This window comes from Centropristis striata, chromosome 23, assembly GCF_030273125.1.
Source record: "Centropristis striata isolate RG_2023a ecotype Rhode Island chromosome 23, C.striata_1.0, whole genome shotgun sequence".
In the NCBI taxonomy this organism is placed as follows: Eukaryota; Metazoa; Chordata; class Actinopteri; order Perciformes; family Serranidae; genus Centropristis; species Centropristis striata.
This window is the reverse complement of record NC_081539.1, coordinates 21,984,324-22,008,410: the sequence shown is the minus strand read 5'-3', so window position 1 is coordinate 22,008,410 and position 24,087 is coordinate 21,984,324. Positions and strand designations below refer to the sequence as shown.

The window sequence follows — 24,087 nt, the reverse complement described above, 5'->3', positions numbered from 1 at the left end:
CCTCCCCTTTTTTTTCACCGCAAATTATTTTTTCCTGTGAGCAGGACATCTGCCTCCCTGACACTGCTCTGGAAGAGGAAAAATAAATAAATATGTGTGCAGAGAGGCACATGATCTATCCAGATGCCACAGAAATATGGCACGATGTTGACATCTCCGCACACCCCGACCGTGTGTGTTTTTCCACGGCTTAAGCACCAGGAAATCATGTTCGGGGTCAGTGGAGAAGAATACAGCTCGGGCAGGAAAACCTGACAGAGGTCTGGAATGTATATCTGTTTTGCATATTATTGTTCTACTACAGTGACATAAATGCCACTGTTACACTGGTGTTGCAGGTTGCACATAGTTGGGGCTGACTAAAATTCATGCCATGTGTTGCCATGTCTTGTGTTATTTCTTCGTATAAATTACTAAAATCAAAGATATGATAATGAAGAGAGCTTTAAAAAGTACATTTATTTACAACCCAGTGTCGAAAATTAAAGTTTACATCATTTTTTGGAGAATTATAAATTACAATGTATGTAAAGATAGAAGTTGAATGAAAAAGTTATAAATTGATTTAATATTTAAGATGACATTTTTCAGAAAAATAAATATCATTTATAGAATGAAAAGTCACACTGTACACACATTTAAGCTGCATGTCGTCTGACTTCTCTGATGGATATTATTATGTAGGATTTCTCAGATCAAAAACACATCAGAACACCGAGTTCTTCCAAGACATAATTACATTTCAACATCAAACAGAAAGGTGCCATAAATGAAGTTGGGTAAATCGAAATGTATGCAAAGACAGTAAATGTACAAAGTTCTTCATCAAAAGAAATGGTTGCCTTAAAAAAACAATCAGAAAAGGTTTGAAAAGAAAAAAAAAAAAAACAAAGCAGCAAAAGTGGGAATTTGAATCCCTTTTATTTAGTTGGTAACTTTAATTCAAATGAATCAGGCTGAGCTGCACCCGCCAACCGTGCCCGAAGAGTCGCCGATCTCAACGTGCAGCGTAACGATCACCGCAGCACTTCTGAATACAAACTGTTTTATGTGAACACCTCAAGCTGAGGGCTACATAAATATAGAATTAGACAAAGTGTTATTTTTTTCTTTTTATGTTTTATTTTTCCCCCTCTCTTCTCACTCTTCAGCAACATCCCCAGGTTGGGTTCGCTCTAAGCAGATGCAGGCACTTCAAAAAGTTGCAGCTCCCTTATGATAGCTCTGCAAAAAGGTTTTCTTTTAACTTAAATCAGCAAATGTGTGGAGCAGAGACCTAGCGGCGTGTTTCTCTCCCCCAGAAATAATTGCTCCCAGGGATCAATTTGAAATTTAAATTGTGGTGAAATGGTGTTTGTCATTAACAATCAAATATTTGAACCGTTGAAATACCTTTGCCCCCTCTGTATCTGCACCCCCTGCCCCCAGTGGAAATATTGCAGAGGGCATTGTTTTGATGATGATGAAGTGAAAAGTTGGTGAAAACATCACATGAGAGAAAAGCAGGACGGTAGAGAAAAAAACATTCATCAAAATTATAGATTTATACAAAGGTATTATCATATCAAAACAGATACATAGACAACAGCAATATTTACGCTTTGCAGCTGCATTTATTTTGGTTGCAAGGCCATGTTAAACATATAATGTAGTATTAAAAAAGACATTGAGGGAAAGTGAAAAGAACAGGAGTGTTGGGTAGAATGATAGGAAAAATGTAGATAGAGTAGAGAGAGAGGTAGTAAAGTAGGACAAATGGAGAGAGAGAAGAGCTTCCTGTCATCTCTGAGAAGCAGCGTCTCTGCTTAATGTTCATTAGGGGGCTGATTGAATTGGGGGGTGTAGCACTGTCACTGTTAATGGAGTGATCTCTAATTGGAGCGCATTAGCTCTATAGGTTCTGGCTAGTGTCAAAGGCAGACAGAAGGACAGGATGCAACACGCCAGTCTAACACATCCTGCCAGTGCTGAAAATACACCAAATTAAACAAAATGTCATTTTCACACAGTGAAGATAAACAATCAATACAATCCTTGTAGGATTGTACTTTCGTGCATTTCCTTGTTTTCTAATAGTGCCTCAATTATACGGGATTTTTGAGACTGATCATTTTAGAGGGGAAAAATTTCCCAATTACCAGCATTGTGAGGAAAATAGTGATTTTTCTTTCAGCTGGGATGACATTTTTTATTTTAATGCATTATGCAGCAATTTTACACCAAAGGTACTCTTATACACATACATTTATTAAAGAATATTTGACATTACATGAATAACAACATATTGTCAATATATTGTATAGAAATTAAAACTGAGGGAAAAAAATAATAAATAAAATAAAATAAACAGCGCAATAAACACAAGTCAGTTGCTGACCATTAGGATACAGAATAAATGAAAATAAAATAAATAGTTTCATAAATATCAGTACTATGTTCTGTATGAGTCAATTGCTGATCAAGCAAATTAAATTAAATATAAATAAAAAGAGCTAACACCTGTCTTAAATCACCATTTTGCATTATAAAAGTTTTCCGATAGGTGCATATCGGAAAACATAAATGTCTATGATAGGCCAATATCAATAGATCGACTGATGAATCTAAAAATGTCATGTAAAATTTTAAACATCTTTTAGGCCCATGTCTCTATCAGATCTCCAAGGATCAGAAACAGAGGTGTTAGGTGTGTGTGAGAGAGAATGTGTGTGTGTCCATATGCACTGTGCACCACGCCCCCCGGGCCATGACTCTGATGGTTTAAACATGGAGGTGAGGAGCAACTTCAAGGCCAAAGTAAGGTGTGTTCCTGATAATGACGAGCCTGAATGGCCGCTATCGCCATCCAACAAGACCCAGAACTTGATCTGTAATGGCTGCCCATAAAGGAAAATCATCATCAATGAAAATGACAGGTTATTAAGATCCGATTTTAGGGGGGCTATGGCTTTAGTATGATAGGTTAGCTATCTATAAAACCTTTAAAGCCTGGCCCTCAACGACATCAGTCCCGATTCCCATCTCCCCGCGCCCTGTGCCAGAGACACATGCTAATAAGCTCACAACCTTTAATTAAGCAATATGTGTAAGTAGGCAGCCATTATGGCCTGATTTGTGAGCCACTTCATTACACTGAGCACCGGCTAGCAGACACATATTCAATACAAATCAAGCTGGCCTGAATATTATCCTGCTTAATGTGAGGCCAATATTGATATTTTATCACTCGTGTTCTGATTAGTGACTTTCAGAATCTTCATTTTTCATTGTGTTGAAGCAGTGCTGAACACCTAACAACTTGCATTCATTAGAAGTGTTGCTTAACATTGTTTATTGGGTGACAAATACATAGTAGTTCACATATTCTAATATGTTTACCTGCAAAGGGATGTAACACCAATATAATCTACAATGCTGTTGGTTGCTGATGAGTCAAACTTCTGTCATTTACTTTTTTGACAATATTAGAGGGATAGTTTAGATGATTTTAAGTATGGTTTTATGCAGTGCTGATCCATAGTGAATGTATGACCCACAGTAGAATGCAGTCAGCACACCCTACAGTTTTTCTGTCATATTTTTAAAGGTACAGTACCCAGGATGTACTACAAGTATACAGTACACACAAGCATTTTTTTCCCACTGACAAAAAGTTACTCAAAATGATTAATGGGATATTTTACATCATGGTTTTAGCTCAACACACATTTTTAATGTGGCTGAACTATTAGTATTGAGAAAACTTCCACCTTTTATAACTGAACTAACTCCACATCAGCCCAAAATTATTCAAGTATTTAAGGAACATAAAAAACTTCTGCTGAATACTGTCGTGACTTCAAGTCAAACAGACAGTTGATAAGGTGACTTACATTAGTTTCGGCTCCAACTATCTCCCTCTTTGCTTTGCTATCATTGGTTGAGGTCTTGCAGGGCAAAACTGGAGCCACACCCACTTCCTCCTACTGGCTCAACACGATGAGACCCTGAGGAAACGAAACACCAGATCAAAACTGTGTAAATGCTGCTAAACAAACACCAGCTAGGGAAAAACAAGGTTTGCACAGGCAAGAGTGTCACATGCGTGCGAGACGAGGTGACGAGGACTCCCGAGTGTGCTCTCAAATGTAACACTCACGCCCAAATAGTCTCTTCCGTTTCCGTAGCTGATGCAGATCGCTCACAGCATCCTTGTGGTCTCCCTGATTGGCAGAGCCCCGACCCGGGCAGGGCACCATCCTGGTCGCATTGTCCACCCCTTCCATGTCACCAATCACCTTCAGAAAAAACATAACGTGTGTGAGAGTCAGCAAGGCAACATGACCGGAAACTTAACAATAAATGAACAACTGTTTCAGGAGACCCCAGGGGTCCATATGCATCAAGCATCTCAAAGTACAGGTTGAACTTGGATGACAGTGACTGAGATTGGCAGGAGAACTGCTATTTTCCTCGAGGCCTGTGAGTAGTGTTGTCATGCATAGTCTCTACCTCTGTCCTGGTGCTTAGAGTGAACTTGGAGGAGAAGCAGAAATGGAGACTTTATATGACACACTACCTCCAGTCCCAGAGGGGAAACAGCTCTCACAACTCTGGGTTGGCCTACTTAGGTATGTACAGTGATATGAAATACAACTTAAATCTCACTGGTTGAAGCCGTGATGAAATGAAAGCTTGTAAATTTGTCTAAAAACTTAAAACACTTGTACTTTTAATTAGGGCTGGCAATTATTTCATTATTTAATATTTATCTATAGTTAATCGCAAATTATTCACACATTTTTCTTTTCAAAATTAAAACACATTAAAGGGAGATTTGTCAAGTATTTATCAACATGGGAGAGGACAATTATGCTTTATGTATGTAGATTTATCATGGAAATCAACACAGCAGTTAGAGGGCTATGCATGTATTCATAGAACTGGAGTAACGTCAAGTAACCACTATTTCCACTCCTGGTCTAAATCATTTTCTGTCACCCTGAGGTAACTGCGACTGCTGGGTGAAGTCCAGTAGTGCAACCATCATAGTCCGTCTCAGCTCCTCTGTTATTGTTGCTTTCTGGTCTTTTCTATTATTGGTGTGTCTACAATGTGGTGGTGGCTCTGGAAAGCAGTTTGTAAGTGTCGCAGGACAGGAGTTTGTAGGATTTACTACAAAAACTTTTACAGCACTATTCGTAGGTTGTCAGTGATAAGATAACATACGGCCCACCAAATCTTTCAGCCCGGTCCACAGAATAATAGAAAATGTGTTCTGGTATTTAGCATATTTAAAATGCCATTTCACAGTCTGCCTGCTTGGCAGAAGTCTGAGAGCATGTACCTAGTTATCATTATGTATTTCCCATATTTCCCATATTTATTAGGAGTCTGTTGACACTGACACATGCAAATAAAAATAGCATGAATTTAGTAGGAAAGTGAAAATATCAAACAATATTAGGGTAACTAGGCATAAGAACATTATATTTTCTTTATTTTAAAGTCTGGTACCGACAGTGTCTGCTTAGAAAAATTTCAGCCCTTCAAGGACAAATGTAGTTGATGGCCCCCAATGAAATGTGACTTGTGACAAACGCTGTTTTCAGCACATTGCACATGCTATAAAACAGTTACAATTAGGCACCAAAACCTCTTTCTTAAGGTTGGAAAAAAAAGAACAGTATAGGCTTAAAAAACACTACTTCCTGACATAGCTTCCAATAAGACATGAACACCGCTATCCTGGTTGAGGGACAGAGATTTAACCCATCCACTGTATTTCCCACCCACCTGATAGATGACCTACGTGGCTTTAAAGATCACGTTTCTTTGCCATTGCTCAAGATTTCATGGTATACCTATGAATTCCAGCATGTTACATGTCATAGGAAATCATTCAAAGTGTTTGTGAGGAAAGCCTCCACAATTTTAGGCAGCACCACATGCTAGATATTTAACTTACATCAACAGAAACAGAACTTGTCATTTAATGCCTTTTTCTTTATCCATTGCTTAATAGATGTCATCAGACTTTGGCCAAAGTGTGATCATAACACAACCTGTGTTAATGCGTCAGAGCATTTAGCGGCTTCATATCAGATTTGTGTCAGCATGTTATTATCATGTTAACTTTGACAGCACTGCTATAAATAGCTGAAGAAAACACATACAGTAGATTGTGATACATAAATAACGACTAGAAATTTAATACAATGATGGGTTAAGTTAAAATTGTTTCTGCATTCTTTCCACACATCTTCAGCTCTATATTTCATAACAGCATAAGAAGAGTTGTCAAAAAGGTAGGCTGGCACTTTTCTAAAGTTGCAAATTACACAGATAGAGCAGCAATTGAGCAAACTTGAAAAATGTGCCACAGAGTGCTTCTTTATCTAAAACTAGTATAAACTTGCCAGATAATTACATGCGGTGTACTTTGGAGAAGTCCTCCTGCTAAGCAGATATGGCTGCCAGGGAGGCATTAATCTCCTCATGCAACATACAGTATGAAGCCAAGGACATTCCCCCCTCTCTCTCTCTCCTTCTCTGTGTCTCGTAGCCACACACACCACAAAAAGACAGCACACACACACACACGCAGAATACAGAGCACACTCACTTCCTGTATAAATCATATTCATATTTCTGAGGGCTGCCGATGACCTCACGGCAAATGAAGCGTGGGTCCTCAGCTCCGCAGCGGCAATCAAACGTGCGGCAGAGTAATTACAAAAGAGGGGTAGGAGGGAGAATTGATGCGGTTTGTCAATTAATGTTGCTGCAAGGTGTTTTTTCCAAAGGTTAACTTCTTCATATTCTCGGAAAGCTAAATTAGGTCAATATTGGTCCGGCGAAGAGTCAGACGGACAGTGGGCTGAGTCATGCAAAGCCAAGACAAAGGGTCCTTGTTAATGAGAGATTTGATGGCATATCATGATGATGAGGTGTCCCCGGTGGAAGAGAAATTCTCTGCACTCTTTTTCCATTTCTTACATTCTCTGATCATCATCATCCGTCATTATTATCATCATATTTATCAGCTCTGTCGCCGTTATTATAAAAATCTACAAACTATAAGGGGATATCCTCTTGTAATTATACAAAGCATGCATAATAAAGCACGGCCCTCCCTGCTGAGGTTAAGATAATTAAATGCAATACAGTTAAAACCCCTCTATGTGAATAAACTGCATACCTTTTGTTTCTACAAATGGTTAAGCACATCCCCCCAAAAAGGGAGAGAAAAAAAGCTCAGCTGAAATTGCAGAGAAAAGTGTTTTTATTTATACAAGTCGCTGGAGATGCTCATCATCAGCGTTTTTTCCGAGCCATAAATAATTTGCGGAGAGAGGTAATATTCAAGCTGGCAGAGCCTTAGTTGTGCATCTTTAATGGAAGTTTTACAGAAGCTGAGCCAGTTCTTGCATATGCTGCTGCCTCCCATATGGAGGAAAGGAGACAAAAGGGGCACAGTTGGCTTGTCCTATCTTTTTATAAGTCCATCGACACTTAAATGCTAGCCCCGGAGAAAAAACGACACAGGGGGACATAAACCCACTGTGGTTTTAGGAGGGAAGATAATGACTTTGCCTGCATTAATTTCTTCATCAGCCATCTTGTTTCCTCAGACAGAGTGGTTATGAGGCCTTCTCTGAAGGTCCTAGGTTATATAGATGCATTTCCCTGCATAATTTCGGCCCTAACAGTTGTTGTCAGCAGTGCATTTTGCGAGTTGGCAGCTGGGGAACATCTGTTTATAGGTAATGAGTGTTTGAAAGCTACACCTCACTTTACCTTTAATGTCTTTTATTGGAGCACACTGATGGGAACGTAGCTTTAACTTTTTGTATTGTTGTGATTCAGCGAGAAGATTCCTTCAACATGGTCAATATTACAAACACCTGCCTTGGGCAACACGCTGAACGAGAGCATATGATGGATCATTAATATTAACTTTCTTTAAACAGAATTCAATATGCGAGACAATAAAGACTTCATTATCGTTATATTTTTTACTACGCAGCCACAACTCAGAACTTACTCCTTGCACTCCGTTTCTACTTCTTGCTAATGATGCAACGCAGAAAGGAAAAAAAGACTTTCAGTCAACACTGCTGGTTTTATAATGACTGAATAAACAACAGAAATATTTAGTTTCTCATGACTCTTACTCAGTTGCTCAGTCTTCAGCAAATCAAACAGGACACACCTCGCTGTTCTGTTACATTCAAACAGTGTCTAACAGTGTCTATAGCTCAGGGCTCTTCTTCCAGGACTTGCCTTTTAAGGTGTTCGTTTAGACACATTTTGGATGTAAATTTGTGGGTATTATGTAAAGCAGCTGGCCCCTGGAGCTGTGGTCATGTTAGTCTAAGGGAGGAGCAAGTCCTCCGGGGCATTGGTGTCCAGGACACTGCCTGAGAAAACAGAGCTCTTTAAAGGAAATGAGCCATCCGTCAATATTTCCTCAGTAAATGGAAACAGACTTCTTAAGTAGGATTAGTCTTTTAACTAACTGGGACAGGGAAGGGAGTCACGTTAAGACACAAAATAATGTTTTTCTGTCACTGTCATCCTATTTCAAGTGTCATCTGTGAGCGGGATTTCAAAACAGAATCTGAAAAATTACAAATTTATTGTAGCTACTACTAATAATTTTAATATAGAGAGAAAAAAAATCTAAATTTAAATACTGAAACAAAAGCAATGATATGTTGAAATAAAGCCTGTGTGAATATGTCAAATATACCTCAGCTTATTTGGCTTAAAGTAAAACAAATTACACTATTTTTTATTGCTCAACAGGCTACATAATACTTCGTCTAGTAACATAGCAGTGCAACCACATCACCATAAAACATGCTATTATTCGGATAAGTGAATAAAGTAATAAGCCTGTACAGGAAAACCCATAAAATTGCTTTAAAATGTCATAAATCTAAGAACAGACCTGAACTTCTCTGCATTAGTGTGGTCACTGCATCTCATAGTCAAGCCTTTTTCTATTTCATTCTATATTTTTTATCTATTTAATTTTTGTCTAAGTGCCTGCACGGCGGTTATTTCTCTCTGAGGAGCTGTCACCTTACATCTGAAGGCCAGTTTGTACACAGCACCCTGTCGCAGTGTGTGTGTATCGCTGCCAGAATTATATAAAGCACTAATAAAATCAGCTCAAGTGTTCTTCCGAGTGCTGGGGATGCCCTTTGGTGATTCCTGGATCTTGCTCTATACATAAAACCAGTCTATATATTCAGGGGAGGATTAGTTTTGAATATGTAAAGTGGGGGTCCGTGCTGCGAGGCGAAGGGGAATGGCATAGTGCTCTCTCGGCGGTGCTGCGCGTCGGTGTTATCGCTCCCCACTACCAGCGGGTGAAAGAGGATGCCATCGGCATCTCTTTGCTACTGGAGGTCCCTGCCTGTTAAGTTGCGAGGAACAGACAGCAACACCCAAGGGACACAGTGTGTGTGAGAAAAGAGAGCAACAGAAAGATAGAGTCTGTGTGTGTGTGTGTGTGTGTGTGTGTGTTTTCCAAGGACAGTAACACCTATCTCTCACTTAAGGTGGCCTCTATGAAACTGCCTTTACAGTTTAAAGAATGGAGAGTCAGCACAGAAGCAGAAATGGCAGGAATTCACTATTCTACTCCCAGTGAGCTCAGGTTTTGCGTGTCTGTGTTATGGGTGTACTAAGTAGAGCCCGACCAATATGAGACCGATACCGATACTGATTTTAGAGGGGAAAATTAATTGATAACCGATATGGTGGCCGATATAGTCATTTTTTGTGCTGGAATGAAAATAGACCTTTTTTATGTGGATCGTGCACTAGTTTTTCACCACCCTGCACATGTACCCAGAGAGCTACTTTCTCAAAAATAAAACGTTATTAAATAATATTTAACACTGTTATCCATTATTGTATTGCATTTTCAGCCAATTCTATAAACGGAGGAAATAAAGATTAAATAGGCAAAAAAAATAGTAACATCATTACTCTTCGTTTTCAGTCAATTGCTGACCATTAAAAGAAAAATAATAAAAAAATAATTAAGTCCAAAACCACTACTAAATCACGCCAAGCAACATTCTCTGCATAATATTGTGTAAAAAACAGCACATATCTTCTGGTTCTAGTATTAAATATGTGGTGTCATCTGCATCTTTATCTATGTTTTCATAATTCTTTCCACAAATCTGTTGTGTTTGTCCGTCTCAATGAGTATGTACTGTTTGGCTATGAACAATCCACCCAGATGTCTCATCTGCTATGCACAGGTCTAGAGGCTACATGCACACACACACACATACACACACACACACACACACACACACACACACACACACACACACACACACACACACACACACACACACACACACACAGACAGTGCGACACCAGTAATAAATATACCATGCTGTGTGTTTACTCACATAAGCTCACCATCACTCAAATTATGACGGAGAACCATTAGAACGCAAAAGAGCCTCAGAGCTAATTGTTAGCGCATACACCCCCCCGCCCCTCTCGCCTTCCTCACTCCTCTGACATTCAAACTTCAAAATATTAATTTTGTTGGGATGATCCAGGTTGCTCTTGGGCGACTGACAGAATGATTGAGGAAAGGAATGACTTCTTGCTACTGCAGCAGGAGTCACAAAGCACTACTTTTAATTAGGTAACAATCTGTGAATCAGTCTGTTTCTGACCTGCCTGTCTTGCAGGGGCTTGAAGGACGAGGAGCTAAATATAAGTTGCAATAATTACAATGCACGGCACAGTGAGGCGGCATTTGTGTGCTTTTTTTTCCCTGTCAAAAATTACATTTCATTGTAAATCATAACACAGTGTTAAACAGGATGAGGCGCTGGTGTTTTTATTATACCACAGAGATTGTAAATGCTTGTCACAAACAGAGGAGATAAGGAAAAGGTGAGTTTTGTTGACTTAGTTGTAGTAAGACTTACATTCACATGATGGCACATGATTTCTTTCTCAGGGTATATGCTGTCATTTTCTATTTCAAAAGAAGAACTAATTTAAAAACTGGTTTTACCATAGGAAAAATATTGCCATGGTAGTTCACCCTTTCAGACCGCAGAGCTGTACTGTTGCCTTTTATTGTTCTGAAAGCAAAATAAGCAACTAGTTTCTGCATCCCTTTATCTCCTCTTTTCTTCTTACCCTATTTGTTCTTTGTCCTCCTTTGTTTATTTCTCTTTATGTGAAGATGTAAACTTCAGTTAAAGACCGACCTTGCACATACAGTAGTATTTCGATGATTTAGATCATCTTTAAAAATCTGCATAGTTTTTGGTAACTATACTTACTGGTATCACTTTATATTGTGGTCAGTCACAAGGCATTCATAAGCCTTAGAGTTAAAAATGAACTAATAATCAACAAAACATTTATGACTTAATAAAGGTACAAATAACTATCACATTTTTGATACACCTATTAAACACCTATTAATCAGTTACAAACTCCTTTTTTTATACAACAGTTCATTACTAACTTTTAATTGTTAAAACAGATTTACAGGCTTGGGAAAGTACCCTTTGATACTGCAGAATGTCACATTTAATCCCACTTGTAATATTATCAGATATATTTGACGCTGAAAATTGTCCAGCAAAACTTTTGTTTCATACACATCCTGTTGATAAGTTTATTGTCAAAATGTTTTGACTATAATATGTTGATATCCCACCTCAATGATGGCCCCATCCGGCTGTCGGAGGAAGTGTCGGTATCTTTGTTTCAGTCCACTCAGGTAAAGGGTGTAAATTGCCACATGGGTGCTGGTCTCGCCCTCTGGTAGGGATGCACCATCCCTTGGGGGGTCACCTGGGGCTGCAGACCCTGCCAAGGGGTCCTCCACTGTCCAGATATAGTCATAGACCACCACCTAATCAGATACAAATATGAAGCGAGGGATGGGGATAAGGTAAGTATAGAGGAATGTGGGTGATATACAGTTTGCACATGGGAAAAAATCCAACACAAAAATAAGTGTCAGTAACTTTACTTCATAGAGACAACCCAATATCAAAAACCCATTTACAGCATATTAAAATCAGCCTGAACCTTACCTTGTAAACTGCTGAGATGCTCATTTTAATTACATACAACTGCATCCACCTGATAAGCACCACTGGCTTACAGTACATCAGCACACTAATTCCTAGCAGTGCATGAGTCCTATGGGGCCTGATCTGTGGCAGGTAAAGAGACAGGTTGTGTTTGTGATCATGCATACATATGTATAATCCTGGTGGCAGGCTTGTTTATGACTCTTTGTGTGTTTGTGTGTGTGTGTGTATTGGGGGCGTACACACCTGTAATGCGCTGCCCTTCTGTATTAGGGTGAGACACAGGGGAGCAAGCGGAGCGTGTAACATGTTATATAGGTCATGTAACTTGAAGTCATCCATGTGTGAAGATCATGGAAGCTCTCTCCCCATGTGATAGTGTCTGCTGGTGAAGGCTGGAATGTGTGCTGATCACATGGTAGATCTTATACATTACATTAACATAAAGACAAAGTAGTAAATATGTATACACCAACTATATATATATATATATATGATGAAAATATGACAAAAATCTGAAATTCAAAGTCCAGACTACAAGAGAAAGGCTGGCCCCGATCTCCTGTTTTAGGATGTGATAATTATGGCAAGCAAAATTAATTGTTCTGCAATGCTAGTAAAATGTGCACAAGGCCTGCAAGGTAAACCTAAATCAGATTATGAATCTACAGCAAACTGGGGGGCCAAGTAAAAAAAGTAAAAATTTGGGGAATCAATGCGTTAAGGCAAAAGTACTTGGTTTGGGTTAGGAAAAGATCATTTTTGTTTGGGTTGAAAGTTGAAAGCAAGTTGTGTATGTAAGCTACACTACTTATATGACGTAAGTATGTTACAGTATGTACTACATGACATAAGTTAAGTTTGTTGGGCGAGTTAACTTGCATACATAATTAACATAACCAAGCAGCAACCTCCAGGGGTGAAAAGTGACACTAATGCAGATTGCAATTCCTCAACTGGCCACTTGAGGCTGGCTCCAAAATGCAGTCAATCCCTATAGACTCCAATTTTAAAATTTTCAGCTTTATATCAGAAATAAGCATGTTTATAGCCTGGTACAGATAATGGTATGTATGTGGGTTTGTATGTGTACATGCATGTGCTATAAGGAACCATCTGGGCCATAATGGACACTGAAAAACACCATGGTTCAGTGAAAACCTCATGCATACACACACCAAGCCACCCTAAGCCACACACTCAGTTAAAGTAATAGAGGAGGAAGTTTTCCAAGTAGTTTCTAAAACTCAAGGTGACCCCCTAATTGGCTGCGTAATTATGATTCGTCTAAAAATACAGAAAAAGGAAAAAGGCAAACTCATTCAGCAGGCCATGAGTGGCAGGGTCAAGCTGAAGGAGAGGTTTAATTTGGCGGTGTATCGCTGTCACCCCACACTTATAAACGGTTAGCCAAACACAACTCTAGGCACTTCACCGAGAAAACAGTGGGAGCCATTACCCCTCTTGTAATTAGAGACATTGCATAAACTGCAAACCAGACAGCCCCCATGAGTAGAAAGGACCTCATTGTCAAAATGTCAAAGAGTCATGAGTGCAGAGAGAAAGAAGACCAGCTCAGAACATTTAAAGAAGGTGTGTGTGTGCATGTGTGTAGAGGGGAGGTGGGGACGCGGGGATGCATCTCTTCAACGCTAATTAAGACGCTCATTAGTGAAATCGCCTCAACTGCGTCTTGCCTCCAGCTTGGCCTCGGCCCACACTGGGGGAAACTGATTACCTGAATTCCTTAAGTAATCAGCACCTCTGCTAGGCAGCAATCAGTCTGTTTGGATAGTGTGTGTGTATGTTGATTTGCTGCCTTTTTTTTTCTTCGTCTTTTTGGGGAAACACAAGTGGGAGTGTGCAGAGGTCTCTTCCTGTAAGCTAGTGCTGAGCATGATACAGTAAGAAATCACAAACATTTGAAGTCACGAATGTGGAATGAGCGGAGTAAGAAAACATCCTCTCCCGCTGTGCTAGTCACAGAAAGTGTGCCTATGACCCGGTTAAGGCCCGAGTCCAGGATTTCATAAACCAAGCTGTACAGTGGTGATAGAAACACGGTGGATTCAGCCTCTGTACTCTCAGTCACTTTGGTTAAACACACCTGCTTGAATTCCCCTGTGTGGTGTGCATGTGTATGTATTTTGGCTTGCATGAAAATAGATTTTTTTGATGTTAGCCATGCCACCATCCTACGCTAATTAGAACGTGAAATCCAGTTGACAAGACTAGACAAAAGCTTGAAAAGGTGTTTGTGTGTTCGGTTTGGGTGATGCCATTTCATGCAATGCACCATGGCTCTCAGGATGCATCATTGCTGAGACACAAAAAGGAAAGAGCATTAGAGGGCCTGTCTGCTCTACACTACTCTGTTCTGGTCTGTTGTGTTGCGTTATGGTGCTAGCCTGGCTTCTAGCCCTAGCTTGAGTGCTCTCTCCACTCCACCATTGTTCCATTTGATAGCACTAAGTGACTGATTTAGGTTCAATGCCTGCATGGAGCAGACAGGCCAGCTGTGGGTTAAGCAGATAGCATTCAAGTGAGCTAACCCAATTCAAACCCAATCAAGCCGGGATTTATTGTTGGGGTCTGTATTTAGAAATCTGATAGAGTCTGCATCAGTCCCTTGACTTGCATCAGGAGAGACGGGCCTTATTTCTTTTAGCGGAGGACTATAAACGGCAAACCATGTTTTCCAGCAGGGACATAAATTTCAGGATTTGTAGACATTACCGCAAATGCACATAGAGAATGGGAGGGAGGGACAGGGGCACAGGAAGTGGGGATGGCACAGCTGCAGACATGGCTCCATGGTTCACAAATATAGTCTGTCTGTCTTTCTGGGAGAAGATGCGATTTCACACCAATCGAATCATACCATACCACATATGAATGCCGAATAAAAGCAATCAGTACTTAAATACAGGCGCCTGTGGAAAGCTTTTCTTTTTAAAAATGCACTGTGACTTGTAATAAAATTCGACTGACCTGTCAATCATGTTTATTCAAGTGTGTGCAAATATAAAGTCTGTCAAGAGATGGATTTGGAATTCCTTTGCTGTTGTGTTAGTTTGAGGCCAAAAAATAGGCATCACTGCCTGGGAGATAAAAGGATAAATGCACTACATTCTAAAAAGGATATTCTTTTGTGTTATATATATATATAAAAAGTGACCCATATTCAAACCTAAATTAGGGTTTAAACTTGCAACTAACAGCTAAAATTGAGGGCAGGCAGTTTTCTGGGAATTAAATAGTAATTTTCCACTGGGTGACAGACTGGTGTAGCAAAAGCTATGTCTGGGGAAGGTACAGTGTATTTTTATGTTCTTGTCTCATGCGTCCTTGACTGTCACAAATATCAGTGTCTGACATTTTCCTCCATTTTGTGACATGTCGGACATAAACAGTGTCTAGAGTTGACCATTATTAAAAAAAGGACATTTCCACTGTTTGGCATGTTCCTGCTGACAACCAAAACAGTTCTCAGACTTGACCCCATGAGCCCACTCAGAAAACTTTGCCATTTTCAACTGATAATCTAAACACAGCGTCAAAATGGAAACCAATCACATGACGACAGAGCAAATCTGAAGTCCCCCTTAGTCAACTCATGCAACATCTCTATAAACAGATTGCATATGAATGCAGAATTTGTAGACCAGGATTTTGCTTTTTGAAGCATTTTGGTTTCCATTTGTATTCCAAGGAGCAATGACTAATGCTGTTTGAGTTAAATGCAGGTAAAAGGTTTCAGGTGTGGAGCAGAAGAGGTGGAACGCTTTGGACCAAATGCAATCTCAAGAACCATGAGCATTCTTCTGACAAGATTTAGGTTTTCATATGAAGATATCTGGCCTGAAGCCCAAGGTATAGATGAAGTTGCTAACCAAACTGTTAACAGTGATCGGCAAACAGAAGAGGAAGTCTTGACCGGATATCTGTTATCTGGATATACCGAAACACCAGAAATATTGACCATTTCCCCCAGAGGCTATATCTTTGTCAAACCAAGATTTTCTTCCAAAATGCATGCCCTAATCCACCATTGTGAAAACACAACTAGAAGGAGGGATGCATCTTTGATTAATAACCAAAAACTAACAAGGCCCCAGAGTGAGTTATCCATAAGCATTGAATACTAGTTTTTTTTATCGGGAATGTGAGTGTAAATCTGTGTTGAACGCATTTGTGTATAATATATGACTACACACTATATGTACGTGTGCGTGCTCGCGCATGTGTGTGACTGAACCAAAGAGAGGAGAGAAGGAGAAGTCTCCATGGTCAGGCAGACTGAGCCGGGCTGGCGACTGTCCAGGACAGGAGCCTAAGGCGTGGGCACGAACAGGCCTGTCAGTCCCCCTGATCCTTTAATGATTGATCCAAACTAGATAGCCATCATTACCATTCATGCACTCTCTCTTCCCCAGGTCTCCCTTCCTCTGTCTAATTTTACCTTCCATTTGCATGTTCCCATGGACTAATTAAATCGTTCCTTTCTCTCTCTCCGTCGTTCTACCTCTCTCTCTCTGTCTTTCTTTCTCTCTGTGTCCATTGGTATGAAAAATAATGCAGCACATTTTTGGCACATTATTATGTATGAAATGTGAGGGCATAATATATTCCAGTTGGTTGAAGTTCTCTAGACCCTGTCTGTAATGAGCACAACAGACTTGCTGCACAGCCTGTGTGAATACCATACCTCCCTTTTCTCCCCCTCTGTCTCTCGCTATCTCCCCTGTTGAAGACAAAAGCTGCTGACCTTCCCTCTTCCTACCATCCGCACACTTGCTTCAGCTTCCCAACCTTCACGCACTTCATACATAGAGGGGATCCGGGTTTTCTCTTGCCACTGCCATGATCATTTTGGTTTCTAGTTCTGTCCCACTTGGCTTTAATTTACAGTGGGAAAATAATTAGAATCTCACTTTTGCGAAGAGTGGAGTGAAAATGTAAACAATGCTTCCCTGCGGGCGGGTGCTTCATCACTTTGACAGGTGCATTTGAATTTGCCTGGGTGGCGGACAGGCTTGGTTATTTATGTGTCAGTCGCACATGGAAGCCCCGGCTGTGGCTGGGACTACGGTTGGGACTGAGACTAGGGGAGAGATTGGCGCTCTGTAGAGTGGGGGATATACTGTAGGTTTAGCTTTGGGAGGAAAACTCAGGATGGTGCTGGTTCTGGACCTAGTACTTGGAATCGGGCTATGGCTGCTTCTGGCATTTAGAAAGGGCCGCTGAACGGAGCAGGATATGGAGCTTGTGCTGTGGCTAAGGACAGATTTATTGGTGTAGTGGGGAGAGAGCTGAGGACCAGAAGAATACTGATACCTGGAGGAGGCTAGATTTAGAGAAAAGGAGTGAAGTAAGGTGGGGTTTGGGCATGGGGATGTAGCTGGTGCTTGAGTTAGTGCCATCTTGAAAATTAACAAAGGAAAAGATATATGGACTCTGCTTTATTGGATTGTATAATTTATAGAACTTTGCTGATTTCAACCAGGTGCTTGCCACTCATTTGCCACCAAAAAGCTGCTGACTGATAAAAACGTGCCACCCAGCACTGCAATGACTCAAAGCTGGTTGAAAATTTACAAAATTGTCCTTTAAGTAGAGCTTCTTGAGTATTTTGGACACACTGATCCTTTGAAATGTTTAATGAGGCACCAAGTCATCTCCTGTAATTACATGTTTTATGTTGTGCCAAAGATGAACCAAATCGGACTAATTGAGATAAGTATTTTGAACAGTTTTGGTTGTGGAAGTTGTGGAGTTGTTGGTGGAATACCCTACCACATCTCTGCAGCATATTAAGAAAGGCCAGGCTCGTCTCACACAAACCTGTCAGAGCCGGTTAGCCAACTCAAAACATACCAATTGATGAGAGCTAGTTGTGTCCATGATGCTTTTCATTAATGAATGGCTACAGATTTTGAGGTCTATGCTGGAGCATAACATATGATGGTGCTAATATAGCAGCACTCTGAATCAGAATCCTAACAGAAATCGCTTGTTTGCTCATGAAAACTTTATCAACCAGCTGCAGTATATTAAACTGGACCACAATGCACAGATTTTTGACAAATTTTCATTTCCAATCCATCAAATTTATATTGTTGCACTGATATTGTCCTCAATACCATTTGACACAGATCTTTCTGTACATTTCAAAACAAAAGGGAGTCTCAACATGACAATTTAGCAGACACACTAGCAAAGATAGAGCAGAAAGGAGCATCAATGATTATTGCCAAGTGAGAGCAGAGGTAGACATGGTTGCTTCTTTTGTCCACAGATCCTCATCCACACACACACACACACACACACACACACACACACACACACACACACACACACACACACACACACACACACACACACACACATACTCATCTACATGCTAACACACACACATACATCCATGCTCACAAACAGACAAAGCCTCACACAGTGTGAGGCAACGCATGCGTGCATCTCCAGTGCCTGCGGGCGCTTGGGGCTAGGCAGCAGGGAGTGGGGGGAGGGAGGGGAGGGTTGTGGGGAGATGGGGAGGAGGGGGGAGACGAGTGTGTACTGTGCAGAGGCTCTCTAAGCTATAGAGGGTCAATCCCTCCACTCCACTCCACTCCGCCCCCCACCACCACCACCACCCTGTCTGTCTGTCAGAGCTGGCCCGGGCTCAAGGCCTGCTTGCTGAGCACTGGGTTCATACCACAGACACACACACACACACACACACACACTGGGTTCACACACTCAAACACAGATTTGAAATAACAGGCCCATATACTGTAGTACAGATGCACAAGCTTTGTACATCAGGGGTCACACTGCACAAATGCACATGCTCATTCACAGAGATATTAATGCATGCACATATACACACAGATACACACACACACACACACACACACACACACACACACTGGCTTCATGCAAGGTCAAGACAGGGTAAGGAACATTGCACATGGCTGGGAACAGACTAAACCATGAAGCATAAAAGACCACCGACATACATGCATGGATAAGCCAAGCAATGTCAGCCATTAGAATGGAAATAGATATGCTATTATTGTAAATTTGGCCAATATGTGGACGGTCGGCAGATATAATTGGAGCAGCTTGAAAATGGCATGGATGCACACTGTCTGCGTTGGGCCTGATTTGGCTGAAGCAAAGGTCTGTGTCTGGTTAAACGCACCACTGGACAAGACAGGCCACCCATTCATATTTGCATGCAGGGACACACGCATATATGCACACACGCGTACACACAGAGTGACAAAATGGCTAGTACGCTACAGTAGCTTTCATCCACCCTCCTCTCATTACTGTGCCCATGAAGCAAAGATCACTGGCTATAAATATTTCAACTTGAGTAATCATGGTTAAAGTGCAATAACACACTCCTTCCAAAAGTAGCACAGACCAAATTGGACTTCGAGAAAAGATAAACAAGCAACAATGGCTATATTTACAGTCAGAATAAACTGAACAACTTTAAAAGAGATTATCCAGTGAGATAGTATCTCTGACTGCCTGAGATAATCCAGAAAATAAGATATGCATAATTCACTGTTACTAATCTCCTTTGCAGAAAATAAAGCCTACTCCCAGCCTACAGTAAACAATTCATAGTAGCCCATCTTTTACTTCCACGGGATGTCTGACTCACCCTGTGCCCTAAGGAGATCACTTTTCCAGGTTTGTTCTGGAGCACATTGAAGTTTACCTGCAACTTTATTTAACAAAGGAAAATATGTGTGCTCAGGGGTAATATGCAAGGGTAATTAAAACATTGAACATATTAAATTAATGACTCCATCTGCAAATATATAAATTAAAGCCTGCAACACTACCACGCATAAGCCAGATGCAAGCATTGCAAATGACAACACAGTTGTGAAATTTAACATATTAGTTAGGAGATTAAATAAATATGGGAGATTAAGGGCAAGAGCAGGGGAATAAAGTGAAAAGAGGATTTTTTTTTTTTATTTAAAAAATGTTGAGAATAAAGTTGAAATGTTGAGAATAAAGCTGAATGTTAAGAATGAAGTTGAAATATTGAGAATACAGTCAAAATACCAAGAATAAAGTAAAAAAAACTTGAAAATGAAGTTGAAAAATTAAAAAACAAAGTCGAAATGTCAAAATGTTTAACTTTAATCTTGAAAGTTTATTCTCAACATTCTAACTTTATTCTCAAGATGCAAAAGAAAACTAAATTCCTCTAAAATATTTTTCCTATCCCTGACACTAATTATGATTATTACTAATTATGAAATTACTGAAACTTAAATTTGCAAACAGTTTGATAGTACTGGCCAACCAGAGACCAATCATTCAAACTATTGAAGTTTTACCATTATTTTTTTAGCATTATTAGTATTTTATGAAACCTTACACCAAACTAATTCAATGTTTGTTGCTCTGGCCATTTCTGGTAATCCTTGAAAACATGTATGGAATACCTATTTCAAATCACTGTGCTCAATTCTCAAAATTTCAGCAGCCCAGACTTCGTATTAAGATGCTGCAGACAGATGTCAAAGTTGAGTATTGCCTTTGATATCCAAAATTTGACTCTGGAGTAGCTTCAACCTAATCAGGCCTCGGAGGCTGGAGGTGATAAGTATCCAAGCCAATAACCCGAAATGAGAGCTGGGGAATCAGCGGTAAGACGCACACACACACACACACACACACACACACACACACACACACACACACACACACACACACACACACACACACACTGTCTCTTTAAGGTTATGAGTGAAACCCTTATGAAAAAAAATCCAAATGTCTATCTCTCCTCGGGATGTCATGTGGGGCTGTTAAGACGCGACACCTGTCACAATCACCAGACCTTCTTCATCCCCTCCGGGGCGCAGGAAGCAGCCAAGGTCAAACTCTTTAAAGGAGAGGAAGGGAGAAAGGGGGAAAGAAGTGACTAACGACAGACAGTCACAAAGAATCAGATCTGTCAAGTTCAAGCTGTAAAACCTCTGTTGAGTCAGAGGCTGTATATGCGTCTGTATATGCGTGTTTGAGTGAGCATTACATACAGCATTGTAGCTATGTGTACGCAATATGTCTGCATATATGTCTGTAACATTTCCTCAGCTGACATAATTACATTACATACCTCCTACTACTGTGCACATGTAAGGTTAATCAATTATACTATTTGGTTAAACCACATTCTACATCCACACTCAGGTGGTTTGGTCACAAAACTACTGGAACTGGCATACGTCCTTTTAATTTTTATTCCATGTGTGCTTCTGCTTCAATCTTTTCTCACTCCACAAGAGTCCAATTTGTTGCCTTCTGTTTCACATTATGGGATGTAAAGGGCCAGGACTCTTTCAGATGGAGGAGGAAGCAGGGAAGGATGCTTTTCCAAGAAAAAGGAAGGATGGAAAAGCATCTCAAAGTGGTGAAAACCTGGCGTCAATTTAACCTCCTCCAGCTGGACATGTTTTGACAGCTGACAGGCAAAGCTTCATATGATGAAGAAAATGAAGGAAAAATCTCTTCATCATTGACGGAGTCACAAGTGTCCGAAACATTCGAAGATGTTTTATAGCCTCTGAGAATCTTAGCTTGATCTTTTTGTGTGACATGGAGGTCGACTACACTGTAGGCTGCTAACCAAAGGCGCTTCACTGTTTTGACTCGTTTTCCTTTTTTCACTCCCTCATTCCCTCCCTCTTCTCCCTCAGACAGAAAAGCCTGCCCAGGCCCAGGCTTTGGTAGATAATGACATCCTCTCCCTGGATTAATTGTGAGGGACACATTAAGCAATGGGGCTGACACTCCCTGTAATTAAACTGTTCACACCGACGAGTTCATACTGGAACACTTTCTCCTTTCTCTCTCAATGTGCTGCTGGAACTGTGGGCCGGTTTAGAAATGGGATGAGACATTATTGTGGTGTGTTTGTTATAAAAATAAGTGCATCACCTTGTTAAATTTGTGGGCTGCACCCTCCTTCAAAGAATTAGAATAACCATATTTGCATAAGTAAAGCATGACCAAAAAACACTTTAGTTTTCTCATGCTGTCTGTCTGAATATACCGGATTACCCTCTATCTGTCTGTCTCTTTAAGTCCCTCCCTAAAAAAGGACAGTCTGCTCTGATTGGTCAGTGTTTTGGGGTATTCCACAAGTTCTTAAACCAGGAAGCAAGTTAGCATTTTAGCGTGCTGGGTTCTAACCTCTCAAACTCAATAAGTATTGTTGAATGGATGTTGGAAATAAGGTCGGTGGTTTACATAAGATGAAGAGATGTTTGCGTTTTATTGTACAACATAAAATGCGTTAGAAAATACCCCCATTATTTTGACATTTTTACTTGTCCTTAAAACGGTGGTTGCCAACAAGTGGCTAAATGAGATTACAGTGGTTATCAGGGACATTAAACGTCATCACGGACAGCAACTCTGTCATTCATCCGCCTCACAGCCTCTATTTGTGCTTGCAAACTCTTGTAGATTATAGATTAGCTTCATAAACAATTTACTAGGCGATGGTTTCGCTAGCTCTTTAAAACCGCTGGTTAGCTTGTCAGAGAGCGTCTTAAACTAACGGTAGTGACGTTTAAATCATGTGAAGGTGGAGTAGTTCGCAATAGCATAACTTTAGCTTTTTATTTCTGTCAACTGCATTAACGCTTCAAACATCATAAAAGTTATGTTCATCTGTGAAGATTATGCTGCTGAACAAAATGAGTATGCATCAGAAATATTTGTTTGCCACAAAGATTATTTTCTGCCATGATCCATAATCTAATGCAAAAATCCCATAGGTGAATTCTTAATAGACCCCATGGCGATGCTACTTCCGGGTTGGCCTTCAGATTTAAGTTACTTTGTTTGCCCTTTATTCCTGAACTCTCTGCACCATCATTGCAACTCGTGTACAACTATAAGAGCATTGCAGTGACACTATCACAACCTTACATCAGTCCTGATGGCTCATTTAAAGGCACTTTCTGAAAAATGGCTTATAGAAAATTAACATTCAGCCAACCTTTGTTTATTAAAGCACTGAGACATTAGTAATAGGTCTTCCTGTGACCATGCCCTCACACGTCTAGGACTCTTGAGACAGCTATTGTATGTATGGGCCTGAGTATGGCTATTGTGTGTGGCCCCTTGCTCCAAACAGCAGGTGCTTAACAGAGGTCAAAGAAGAGGCACGTACATCACAGAGAACAATGCTGACTGAAAAAAGGTTGCAAGGGACAGACTAATGGAGAACAGCTCACCACCCATAGCTCGATTTAAGATTTAAGAAGGGTTCATAGTAAAGCACTTAAAATAACTGTTGTGTGGAAAGTTGTTTTTACATCCTAATTTACATTCATAAAATAATAAATGTGTGAATTGGTAAGAAGGTGAGAGGTTACATGTGTTTGATCTTTATCTGTTTTTTTTTGTCCTTTCTTTTTTAACCACTGTGTTCCGCTTTCACACATTACTGCCCAGCAAAGTCCGTGACCTTTTCAGGAACACAGGCATGTAGCCTTTGCAGTCATATCTCATATTGAGCTCCCTAATGCTCTGACTGTGGATGCTGTGCTTGCTGCTCCTGTCCTTGCCTGCCTGCTCTGCTATCGCCTCGGGGCCATTGGGGCCCTCAGCGCTGTCCACTAAAAAAAAAAAGAAAAAAGAAAAAAGAAAAAAGCCCATCCGCTGTAATTGAAGAAGCCACTCTAATGTGACATGCACATGCGGGCGTGCAGAAATGTTTGCATGCATGTACTCACACTTACAAATGTGCATGATTGTACACATATACAAACATACTGGCTTGAATTCACACACATGCAGCTAAGCACATGAATGCACAAACATGCACGCACACACTGTGCACATTTCTATTTGGAAGAGGTTATTGGGGGGTTGGGAGGACTTTGGTGATTCCACAGTAATCACACATGCATGCACGCATGCACAAACACACACACACACACACACACACACACAC

The 24,087-nt window shown here is 40.4% G+C and overlaps 1 protein-coding gene across 1 annotated transcript in view; it reads right to left on the bottom strand.

Moving 5' to 3' along the window:
- Nucleotides 1-1,397: 1,397 nt before the first annotated feature.
- Nucleotides 1,398-24,087, bottom strand: part of ofcc1 (orofacial cleft 1 candidate 1) — a 101,817-nt gene continuing 79,127 nt past the window's right edge. The window contains exons 23-25 of the mRNA XM_059326523.1: nt 11,702-11,899; nt 4,139-4,277; nt 1,398-3,986 (exon numbers count right to left, since the gene is read on the bottom strand). Coding sequence (XP_059182506.1) covers nt 3,913-3,986; nt 4,139-4,277; nt 11,702-11,899 — 411 coding nt within the window. The 3' untranslated portion in view covers nt 1,398-3,912. The remainder of the gene's footprint in view (nt 3,987-4,138; nt 4,278-11,701; nt 11,900-24,087) is intronic.